The sequence below is a fragment of the Eretmochelys imbricata genome, chromosome 1 (genome assembly GCF_965152235.1).
Source record: "Eretmochelys imbricata isolate rEreImb1 chromosome 1, rEreImb1.hap1, whole genome shotgun sequence".
In the NCBI taxonomy this organism is placed as follows: Eukaryota; Metazoa; Chordata; order Testudines; family Cheloniidae; genus Eretmochelys; species Eretmochelys imbricata.
The window spans coordinates 268665696-268677951 of NC_135572.1; the positions used below are offsets into that span (position 1 = coordinate 268665696).

General features: G+C 45.9%; 2 protein-coding genes across 5 annotated transcripts in view; one reads left to right on the forward strand and one right to left on the reverse strand.

Moving 5' to 3' along the window:
* Positions 1-1037: 1037 nt before the first annotated feature.
* PHF5A (PHD finger protein 5A) lies at positions 1038-10952 on the reverse strand. 4 transcript variants are annotated; one of them, XR_013347591.1, is made up of 5 exons: positions 10823-10952; positions 8671-8694; positions 6996-7162; positions 6337-6906; positions 1038-5303 (listed from the first exon to the last, which is right to left on the reverse strand). XR_013347591.1 is itself a non-coding variant. In XM_077830720.1 (4 exons), exons 1-4 carry the CDS (start codon positions 10872-10874, stop codon positions 5259-5261), a joined length of 288 nt encoding a protein of 95 aa, XP_077686846.1. In that variant the 5' UTR covers positions 10875-10951; the 3' UTR covers positions 1039-5258. The 4 variants fall into 4 exon arrangements, 3 of the variants coding, with proteins under 3 accessions (XP_077686846.1, XP_077686838.1, XP_077686830.1); XM_077830720.1 differs by lacking the exon at positions 6337-6906 and having other exon boundaries at positions 1039-5303; positions 10823-10951; XM_077830712.1 differs by lacking the exon at positions 6337-6906 and having other exon boundaries at positions 1041-4370; positions 10823-10951.
* A 330-nt stretch (positions 10953-11282) lies between these two features.
* The window catches only part of ACO2 (aconitase 2), a 30957-nt gene continuing 29983 nt past the window's right edge, over positions 11283-12256 (forward strand). The window contains exon 1 of the mRNA XM_077830735.1: positions 11283-11346. Within this exon, the coding sequence (XP_077686861.1) occupies positions 11311-11346 (36 nt within the window). The 5' untranslated portion in view covers positions 11283-11310. The remainder of the gene's footprint in view (positions 11347-12256) is intronic.

The window sequence follows — 12256 nt, forward strand, 5'->3', positions numbered from 1 at the left end:
CAGAGATCACAGGCAGGAAAAAATCTGAATAAAAACATGTCTTGCAAAGTGTTCTAGATACATCTTTGTAAGATACATTTCTTGGAGGAGTAAACTCCAGAAATGTGAACCACTACTGAAAATGCCCTGCTTCCACCTTCTGCAAGCTTCACCTTCAGGACAGTTGGGTTCAGAGTGAACACAAGTAGATGATAAGTCAGAGGGACAGAGAGAGAGAGAGAAAGAGCATGCACCAGTCTTTTAGATCATTAACCACCAGCATCACCATTGGCAGAGAAAAGGTAATTGACTAGATTGACCAAGGGTCTGGCCCAATGACTCTGTTCACATTTTCCTTTGATCCTAAAGAATCCCCTAGAAAAGGTGGCATATTAGATTCATATGTAACCTCATTATCGGATCCTCTTAACTTGTGGAGTTACACTTATTTTTGAATCTTCCTAGAGCTTCAGACTACAAAAGACTAAAAATCCTTTTGAAACGGTTGTAATTCTTTCAGGTTAAATTGCTCTCCACAATGGCTATTGCAAAAAAATATTCATCCCCAACCCTGCTTTCATGAGGATACTCTGTGTTCGCCAGGATCTCTCTATGGATCCTTTACACTTCACCCCTTTTTCCTCTCAACCCTCTCCCTCCAGCCACCATCTCTGTAGTCAAGGAAGACTGAATGAACTCAGTCAAGAGTATCTTGAAAATCTGTTGTGGCAGTCATTGTTGGATATCACACTGCAGTAGGCATGGCTACTCATCCCCGCCCCCCGAAAAAGATCTGGAGCATATGTGGTTTGGTTTTGTTTTTTTGGCGGGGGGAGAGGGGAGGTTGAAAATGGGTGGCCATTGGGAAAATTATGAAACCTATAATGAACAGAAGTATCTCCACTACTTTTAGTTTAAGAGCAAGTCAATTAAAAGAGCACATTAAGAATTTAAACATTCCATTGCTTTGCTTCAAACAAAATCATCCTGTCAGCCATGCATCAGGAAATGAAACTGACCAGCCTAGGTTCAATATCATTAATAAAAAAACCAATTACATTTCTGAAATTGTTTTAGTTTTAATGAGGTGTTAATAATAGCACATAAGGACTCTTAAAATATTTCTCTCTTGACTATGTCCCTTTAATTATCCAGAGGTGAATACACACACACAGAGAAAGAGAGTGGAATTTTGTCCTAAGGATCCATTTATGTGTTCTTGACCACTTGGCTATTACGACAAAGGAGAACTACTGAATCAGACACACACACACAAGAGGGAAGGAATCTCCAGGTTGCCAGAACAAAGCTAGTTTTGCTAGGTTGTTTAATGCCAAGGAAGGTCAGTCAGGGTATAATTGGGCATAATTAGCACTTCCGTGCACAGGAACATTCTTTACTTTCAAGTCACATGACACTTAACTAAACTCAAAGGAAATGAGAAATTCTTTCCTGTCTTAGAAATGAAAACATTTGCTAATTTGAACATGTCAACAAAAAGTTCCCACCAAGCACCATAAAGAACAAAAACATGGCTGCTCCTATAAGTAAAATTTCAGATAGTAAGATCTGATCCCTGTAGCCAACACTCAGAGATAGAGCACATGAATAGAATCCAGACATTTGCCAACATCCAATTTTTAAAGAAGGCAACATTTCAGGTTCAGGGCGTCAAGCAGGGGACCGAATGATTCAAGAAACTGGGGCTGGGTTTTAGAGCCATTTACCTGTCCAATGTGACCCTGTCCCATCTTATTTGTAACCAACAGTTACAACATCTTTCTGGTAACTGATATGAAATGAGGTGACATTGTGCACGTGGAGCGGAGTGGGGGGAAAAGAGGACTCAGGGTATGTGTCCGCATCCCAGATCACTATAACCACCTTGTTAGCACTGTGAGCAGAGAGGCTAAGTATTAAATAGGCCAGGAATTCTCCAGTTTTTTTTTTTGTGTGGACATTGTAAATACAGGGATTTTCTTGCAGAAACCTCCTCTTCCATTTACAGATGCATAGAATCCCTGTAGTAATTACAGCAATGACATATGTGGAAAGGAATACCAGACATACATATTTAGCTTCCTTTAATTCAGTTTAGCCGCATACCTCCTAGTTGTTCAACCACTATAAGACCACACTGCTCTCTGCACCAACCATCCCACAGATCAGTTTGGGAACCTCTGAATTAGGCCATTTGAGACTGAACTACTTTCTAAAGTCCTGCCAGAGGCCCCTCCAGAGCAGGGCTGCGGCACAACAGGAGGGCAGCGTGTGGGGGAAGCTTATACTGCCGGTGCCCTTGCTGAACCGGTTCTGGGCTTAAAGAAAGGACTTTGGTCTTCACAGCTGTCAAGGCAAGCACTTTCTACTCATTTAAATGAGTTTTAACGATTGTTTTTTAAAGACCCTGCAATTAACCTCACAGTTCTTATCACACAGAATCTCTCTGTTTCAGAGAGCTCGTCTTTTCTAGGGTCCGTGTCTGGCCGATTAGAAACTAATGAACACCAGACAAGTAACCACATAAAAAGACTGAATCTTCACTGCAGTGCTACCCTACTGTATCTCTCCTCTGCTTCACAAGGGCCTTATCTCCCACCCTTGCGGTAGCAGCACAGGAGAGGCACTGGCGCTGACCGAGGCTACACACTAGTGGCAGTAGAAGTCTTCTCCCAAGTTGCCTGTGTAGACAAGGCCAAGGAGAAAAACAACCCTCTGCCTCCACTCAACCAATGGATGAGAAACATGACATAAGGCAGTTTAACTATTTCACAGCTACCAGAACATGGAGCTATATACCCAGTAATCAAAGTTCTTAAGCCATAAGCCCTTGATTCCCTACAGCAGTAGCAAGCCTGGGAGTGATGAGGAAACAGCATGCACAGCTGTATGGGGGAAAAGGAAGGGATATTCCTCGTCTCTCTATAGCGATCCCTGCCTGGATGATACTTCTAGTTATGCCAACAGGCTCAGACATGAATACTGCATCCCAAACTGCATCTTTGTTGGGACCCTAGACCACAAGTGGGAATACTACAGTACCCCAAATCCAGTTTAGTTTCTCGCTGCCCCTCCTGCTCACAAAAGCAGCTCCTTAAAAGTTAACACCTGATTTGCAAGCTCCTAGTCAGTAGGGAAGGGGAAGGAGGTGTGTACAACGCGTACATGATCTGTATTTCCTTCCCCAGATCTGTGCTGAGCAGCTGGGAGTCCACAGCCTCTGCTGATGTTCAGCAAACAAGCAGGCTCTAGTTTTCAGTATATGGCTATTCGTCTGGAATAGAATAGCTGGTTTCCAGCTACAGCACAGAAGGCTCTAAATTCCTGCAGCAGGGATAGAGTCAAACACTTCAGGAGGTTTTTAGAAAGGGATTGGATGTTTGCATGGTGAAACAACATCCAGACACATTAGCAAAGGCAAGGGTTACACAAAGCGAGCCACACTTCAGGACATAAAATTATCAATGACTGGGGTGAGAAAGCAAGCAGCGGTCCTTCCCCAAAGCATCTCACAGAGAGGTCAGTTTAGCCATGACAGGCCACTGTCAGAGAACAGACGGCTCATTGTTCATTTCTAGTTTGGCAACTCCTAAGTTCTTAGTGTCCCAATCACCTGACAAAAGGAAACTCCGGGAGGACTACGGGTAGGGTGAACTAGAGAGAAACCCTTCTGTTAGAAAAAGGAAAAAAACTTTATTGGTGTACATTTTGCAGAGATAGTTACAGAAAGGGCCTTTGGTTAATCAGTTGAAGAAAACACAGGGACATGTAATGGTTGTGCTCATATGAAAAGGGCATCAGCCATGAGCATGCTAGCCTCCCTGCATAACAATACATAGAGAGTTTCAGTGGGTCGGCAGTCTGAACCCATTCTTCAGACTTTGGGGGTGTGGCCAGGGGAGAAGACTTCTTAACAACGGAGAGGGAGTGCACGGAAAGGAGAACTGCAGGTGACCCCCCAATTCCAGAAAGGGGACAAGACGTGTAAAAGCAGTGCTACACCTTGATAGCAGAGCAGATCCCCTTAGAATGTAAGTGCTTGCCCACCAGGCATTTTGCAGAGCAGACACTAGCCACGCTTGAGAGAAGGCAAGAATCAGTAGCCTACTTTTGCCATCTGCAGTACTCAGCTATCAGGTTCCAATCCCCAGTCAATTTTGTTTCTTCTTCCACCCCTCACACATAATTTAACTTGTAAGACTTTAGAGAAGATTAATTGGTTCTCAATAACAGTGAAGTCCAGAGATGCTTTAAGACCCTTTCCCCAACCCTGCAGCGGGCATAGCAGCACCAAGGGTGGATCACCTCTTCTTGAAGCCGTACTTCTTGCGCTCGTAAAAGAGATCCGTCTTGGAACTGCCCAGATTGACGATCTTAGGGCAGCCATCCCTCTGGAAACATACAGAGAGAAGAGGACACAGTTAGAGCTACAGCAAGCAGAACAGTCCAGTCATGTAGGCCCGAGTAGGGTATGAAGAGTGACCACTATCTTCCACTCCAAAAAACACCTCCTGGAAACACCCACGCAGGCAAACTTCCCTTCTACTCCATTGGCTCCAGCTATCAAAACTGAGGAAGAGGAGGGGAGGAGGGAAGCCTTGCTAACACTAACTAGGGCCTTCTCTTCTTTAGGGGAGCATGAAGAACAGTTTGAATAACATAATCAGTTTAATGAAAGAGATGTACAGTGCCCCAAGACTGGATCCTTCTAAGCTAGGATACACATGACTTATGGGGGCAAGGGGAACAACCTTTCCCCACACTGAGGCAAGAGGAACCTACTTCCATTAGGTGTCAACAAGTATTCCTTGTGCCCTCAGTTCCCACAGCCAAAGCAACTCCCAGATACCCCACACTTTAGACACATCAGAATAGAACTTGATTCACTGTAAAGGTCACATGGTCATTTTGCAGGTGCAGGGATACTCATAGCAAGCGTATGTGAGAAGGCCTCCATATCCCAGTCCACCAGCTGGAGGGAAAGCCAGACATGAGAGGAGCAGGTTAGGGAGAATAAATCAAGGGTGCAGCTGTGAGTTATGGGAGATGGAAAAATTTAAATACAAATAATGGGAGATGGACATGTGCATGTGCACGCCAGAGAACGTTTGCCCATGGATCACTCAGCCTGGCATCTGTGCGCCTCGAGGACAAAATCCTATTGCTGGAGTTGGCAGCTGCACTGTGCTGAGCTGAGGGGCCCAGTGGGCACTGGAACATGTGTCCCTGGTTGTTGCGTAAGCCTGAGTGGATTAGATGAGAAAGCCTTTGGGCAGATGTCATCCACTGCAGAGACCACACCCAAGCTGCGGCACCAAAACTTGCTGTTTTGAAGAGATGAGAAGAGATGAGATGGGCAGGATGGCAGAGATAGAAGAGGGGAAAAAATTAAATAAGTCTCTCCTTTCCCTACCCACCACACCCACATATATGCCTACACCAACCAGCCTCTAGCTCTTGTCTTGTGGTTTCACTTTGAACCTCCTAGGTGGGGCCCTTCCAAACCTTTCCTCCCACAATTCAGAGCATCTGTGAGAAACCTGGCAGCTTCATTACAGGCTTCCGTTCATTCCTCCACCCCCTCAAAAGGATTTGGCACATGCGCATACCTCTAGCCCCAAGAAAGAAACCCTCCCTGCAACCCACAGCTCTCCAGGATGACATGCCATGACCTGTAGCCCCAAATGGGGCATGAGTGGAACCAGCGTCCCCCACGAAACAGGAACCAGGCACCTTTGCCCCTTTACATGGAGGATATTCCCTCCAGCTCATTTCATCCATTTTTTGCTTTCTTGCTTCACATTCTAATGGAAATACGTTCCTCCTGACTCTGTCTGGGGCTGAATGTAGAGCATTTGGGAAAGCAAGATTAACTCATCTGACTAAACTAAGGGAGTGTTAAAGCTTCAGACACTGAGCTCTGTCTGTAGAAGCAGTAATGTGGTCCTGATCATTTGTGTTCATTTAAAAAACCCTCTCAAGACACATTTCCACAGGAAATGGGTGTCCACCTTTAATCACTTCATTCCATCTCTTTAAGTTCCACCTGCCGTTTCATTTGGAGGTGGTATTCTTCACATCCTGCTCTAACTGCGTGTAGTGCTGCTGTACATGCTTATACTGCCATATTTCACCTCAAAGGTGGCTGTGTTTCTTTGTGCAGAGATCACTCTCACTCCACTGTCATTAATCACTATAGGATCCTGCTACAGAAACATAATGGAACAGGACCACTGGAAAGAGGCCACTTCTAGGTTGGAATATGTTCGCCAACAGTACATAAAACCCCACAGCAGTGAAAAATTCATATCCAAATAAAATGGGAAAGGGAGTTTTAGGTCTGTAGAGTGCAATTACCTGAGTTGGAATTTGATCAGGACACCAGAGTCATAACACATATTCTTATAAAAACCCCCATGGGATTTTAATGGCTACAAGTGGCCCATGACTTTTGTTTTCCATCTAACCGAGAGGAAAACACCAGCAGGACTGGATGTCCTACAGCACCACGCGCACACAGGGCCATTGATTCAGTGTTGACTGGAGTAGTCCCACGCTTTTGCAGCATCTGAGCATTTCAAAGCTAGTGGCCTGACTCTGATAAAGCTTAGCTTGTGAGACCTAGTAAGGTAACATCTTAAGTGATAATGCTACAGGCAATGGGTGGATGAAGTGAACCACATACGTGTGGTTTGTAAGGTATTTTCCAATCCTTTGGGATGAAAGGCACGAGAGAAATATCACAGGGCTTATTTGTAGATCTCACAGCATTTTACAAAGGTGGGTAAGCACCACTATCCCCAGATGCATGGCAGAGAGGTGAAGTGACTTCCTCGTGGTGACATAGCAAGCTACTGGCAGCATTGGTACTAGAGTCCAGGTGCGCCAAGTCACAGCTCCATGCTCATTCCACAAAACCACGGCTGCCTTTAAAGATAAGCATGACTGTTAAATAAAGACCACATCTGTTCAACAAGAGACAGAAAGACAACCTTGAGGCACTGCATCCAACTTACATCCTTCTCCTGGATGGTGCACTCCTTGCAGTAATAGGCATCAGAGACTCCTGGACCTCCGCAGATCACACAGCGCCCTTGGTACGACCCATAGTTACACTCATCACATATGCGCACAAGTGTGCAGGGTCGCACGTATGAGTCACAGATCACGCATTTACCATCACCTACAAATAGAGCACAGTACTCAGCTAAAGAGTTTCCTTCTCCACCATTCCCACAGAGAGGGGATAGCTCCCTACCCAAACAACTCCCCTATACACCCTAAAATAGTGGGACTGAGCTGGGAAATTCCATCTCGCTGATATATGAAAGCCATTTTACTTCTCTGAAGTGAATGAGGAAGTAGAAGAGCCAGTATCTTTCAAAACTTCATTTTCAATTCTTTTTGCTTTGCAATCAGAACCACAGATGAGGGCCAATGCTCTGATCAGCCAACATTTTACAAAACTCTTCATTACATCATCCCACCACTGTGTCGTTAAAACTTTTTGACAAAATTTAGCACTTGTGAGAAGTTGCTGAACTGACAGCACCAGACAGTCTCTAACTACAGGACAGGTAGAACATGGGCAACAGCAGTGCAAGCTTCTCACACACCACTACATAAACATGAAACTGAAGTATGACCTCCAAAGGATGAAAGGGGAGGTTCAGTCTTCATTACCTATTTGATCCTTGACTTCTGAGAAGGCCAAAAAGAGGGTGAATTTGTGTAGACAGCCACAACAATTTCTGTGATGTGGACACCTCACAAAGAATTGAGTAAAATCTAACAACTCATTTCACATAGGCCATATAGCCATCAGATGCCAGTGACAGTCCGTAGTGTCCTGGACTATACCCAAATCAGTGACCTAGAGCTGAAAAGGGTATATGAAGCCTGAGTCATCTAATCCCTACCCAAACTAAAGATTTTTATCTCTGTAGCGATGAGGCTTCAACTACTTCCTATGGAATCTATTCCACCGGCCATATACTCTTAAAATGCTTCCCTAATGTCAGACTAAATTTCTCCCTCCTCTGCTCCTTTTCCCACTATTTTCTGAGACACAGGCCAACACCCTTATTTCATTTATACTGTGCCCATGAAAGGACTGATCATACCCTCTCATTCTCCCACATTGCCTCTTTTATAGTAGGAGAAGAATGTATTTAGTTCTGTGTCTCTTCACATGTCCTAGTTTCAGATAATTTTTGCTGTGTATTTCCCACACTCAGGATTATGACTTGAGCCTTTATCAAATTGTGCAATAGGCATTTTTGGAAAATGGATTTTTTCCTCTTTTAAATTACCAAGTTATCTTTTTCCAATACAAGTGGATCATGATGAACTGATCAGTACAAACCCAGTTCCCTAAACTCTGGCCACAAACCTGTTTTTTTATCCACAGGTAGGACCCTCTCCCTGTACCTTTTCCATGACACATACCGTAATACTCTGTGCTTGTATGGCATCTTCCACAGAAGCCTCTCAAAGTGCTTTCCACATATTCATCAACTTAACCTCATAACACCCACATGGGTTTTCCCATTTCAAAGAGTGATTTGTCCAAGCTTACACAAAAATCATCAGTGGCACAACTGGAAACAAAATCCAGGCTAAATCCCAGCTGTGTACTCTAACCACATGACAATGCTCTCACAAAACACCCCATGCAGATATTATACTTACATTTTTCACACAGTCTTCCAATAGCTACAATAAGTAAAGCAGAAAAAAGAATTATTTTTGACAGAGAGACTTTTGGTTTAAATAAAACTTTTGTTTTAAATAGGTGACCTCTGATTTAAAAATGAATTAATGTTTTTTTTTTTAAATCTGTTTAAAATCTAAACTAATTTAACAAAATACAACGGCAGCCTTAACATAGCAAATACATACATTTTAATAGTAAACAGTAAGCATCCTTCTGGACATACATTTGCCAAGACCAGAGTTTAGAGTTCAGTGTTTCCCATGCAGCATTCAATGGCACCACTCACACTTCCATCACAGTGCTGCATTCACTACGCTGCTTCAGGTATTAGCAACAGCAAGGAAATAACAGAGCCCTATACACAGGCCATGGCAGAAATTTTCCATTGCATTAGTGGGAGCTGGATGAGGTTTTGAGAGAGGAAATTATTTTCAAATATTTTGTTTAAGTCTGTTTGGTTCTGAAGGCTACTAGCATATTCAGGTTATGTTCAGGATGTTATTTGAATTAACTGAAAAAAGTATTACCATTTGTCTATAAGATTTCAAAACAATACTAAATAAATAATACCGTAGATGAATGTATGCAGTATTCTTGCAACAGTATCCATGTTGGTCCCAGGATATTAGAGAGACAAGGTGGGTGAGGTAATGTCTTCTACTGGACCAACTTCTGTTGGTGAGAGCTCTTCTCCTTAAGCGGAGCTCTGAAGCTCAAAAGCTTCTCTCTCTAACCAACAGAATTTGGTCCAAAAAAAGATCTCTCACTCACTTTGTCTCACTAATAGATGATTACGGTAAGTATCAAGCTATAGAGAGTTGTAATGTCCCAGTGACCACCACAGCAAAGACTCAGTCACCAGTGAACAGATAGATACCCACCAGGCTGGTAGAGTAGGTCTCAGCTACAGTTAGGCCTCTCACCATAAAGGTACAGTTCTACTCTGAAAAGTGATTCTCTGAAAACAGCACCCAGGTTTCCATGTTTCCCTTGTCTCAATGAGAACAATTCAAATTTGCACTTGCAAGCAAATTATTTTTTTTTCTGAGCCAGTCAGCTCTGGATCCAAGAATCAAGCTAGTCTCTTTGTCTCTCATGCCCCATCACCACTATATAGATTTAGCAAACCAACTTCTGTTCTCAGTTACATCTACCGCACAGTTAACTGAGGGCAGAACGTGGCCCTACAATTGGAAAGAAATCAGCAGTTGTCATAATGAGAAAACCAAAATACTCTCCCACTTGTTCTCTTGGCTGTGTTGGCACTGCCAGGATAATAGGAGTAAAAAGCAAAGATATTTGGTCACTAAAGTGAGCAACTATGACTGCTTAAGCATACAAACTAGTCTGTTGAGTACGTAGATATTATATTCATTTTTCTAATAACTGAGATGCAATTAAAAGTATTTAAAACCAACAGGGCAGTTTAAACTCCATCTGGCCACTTAAGAGGCAGCGAATGTAAAAAACAATCTACAAAGACAGAATTACAATAATAAACCCTTATGTTCTTTGTAGGTCACAAGTTGGCAGCCACACACAGCAAGGTGTTAGGTTATATGGGAACACAGCATGCATGCAGGAGCACACAGGTGAGGCACAAGGCCAAGAGCCCTGGGCTACCTGGAGAAGGGCAGGTGACTGGGGTAAATGGGAGGACAAGGCTATTTCTGAAAAGTGTTTTGGATGCGTTTTTGTGGCAGCCACTCCAACGTTAGTAACAACCCCCAGCACTGACAGGGCACCTCCCAGGCGGAAAGCACTTCATAAAGCGGGGAGGGGAGCAAGAAACATTCCTCCCAGGCTTACACAGCCAGTCTGTCGCAGAGCCAGAAACAGGACTTGGGTCCCTCTGACTCCCAAACCCATCTTGGTACCACACTGCCAACGTGCCCCTCCCCCCGCATGGGTGCCCCTCCCACTCCCAACGGGTGCCCCGGGCCCCTCTCCCCGGCACTGGTGCCCCGCGCTGCTCACGTGCCCGCCCGCCAAAGTGCCCCCCGCTGGGATAGGGTGCGTGGGGCGCTCCGCCCCTCCCCACGCGGGGGCCGCGGTGACCCTGGACAGTCTTGGGATCCCCCGCCCCACGGACGCGGCAGAGCGCGAACCACGGCATCCGGGTCTCACCCACTCCCGCCTGCTTGCGGCAGAAGATCAAGTCCGGATGATGTTTGGCCATTTCTCATCACCGCACGAGTCGTGTCGTGCGGGCGACGTTGAGCCCTTTCACCCTTGACCTCTCACCCCCAGGTCCTGGCAGGGTCCACGTGATCTTCTCCCACAAAGCTGCCAGAGCTTCCCAATGACAAACGCTAAATCACCGCACAGCCTCGTCCATAAAGCACCCATCAACCACGACTTGCTCCCCCGACCCCGCCCCAGAGTCCCCTCTGTTAGGCCGGATATCGTGTCCCAACTGCTTAGGATACTTTCCTTCCAGGACCTGCAAACCCCACCCACTCTCCGTCTCTACGCTCAGTCGGTCGCCGGAGTCCCGCCCTCTCCAGGGCTTGGCCCCGCCTTTTCGCCATAGAGGCCACGCCCACTTTATGAAACTGTTTAAAGGCGGCGCGTGACGTAATTGGAATGCGACATCATCTTTGTCAGTGAACAAAATGGCGCCGTACTGTGTCCTGGTGACTCGCCTGCAGGTGACAGCGCTTCGCGGCGAGCGGCGGTGGGGAGCCGGCTGCTCTTGGGCGGCCTGTGGCGGTGGGGACCCGGGTGCAGCTGAGAGGCTTGGGGTGTCGGTTTGAGGCTGGGCCGTCCTCGTTCTCCTTGTAGGTCAGCGTGTCCCTCGCGCCTGCCCAGGCCCTGTTTCCATAGTGACTGGGGAGCGGGGTCCCCGTAGGGTGGGGGCAGCCCCAGGCTCCGCTGTCTGGAGCTGACACCCCGGCTAAGCTCCCTCCGCACGGCCCGGGGGCGCCGGGCGGTGGCGTCTGCTCAAGGTGAGGACAAGGTGAACGGCGAGGTGGGGCCCAGAGGGAACAGGAGTCGGGCCGAGCCCCTCGGGGGCTGACCGCAAAGCTCACAAACCTGCTGCTAGCGAGCCAGGTCCTGTCTGTGCTGGTCTCAGTTCTCCCCTCCCTGGGAGAACCGGGCCGGGTGCTCTGCAGTCTGTGTGTCAAATTTAAACTTCCCGCCTGTGACTAAACCAACTTCAGCCCCCCCCCGCGCATCCTAACTAGGGCTCCACTCTGGCCTGGGCCTCTGGGGATGCCATGAGGAGGTTATTTGTGCTGCAGTCTGTGCCAAGAGCTGGTGGGTGGGTGCCACTGTGTACCTGCATTGACTTGTTAGAAATAAAAGTGATCATGTTTTTTTCTCAGGTTAAGTTTTGTTGCTTTGTTTCTCCCATTTTGTGAGATACATCAATAAAAGTTGTATTTTATTTCACTGTATATGTAAACCAACTCTAGTGGACTCTACCTCTTGACATTTCTGTTTACCAGTTCTCAAAAATCACCAGTTGCCACTGGAGTATTAGCATACAAGACTTTGAGTGGAAAATGCGTATGTGCATGCTTAGGTCTAAATACAGTAATTACAGGGGGTCTGCAA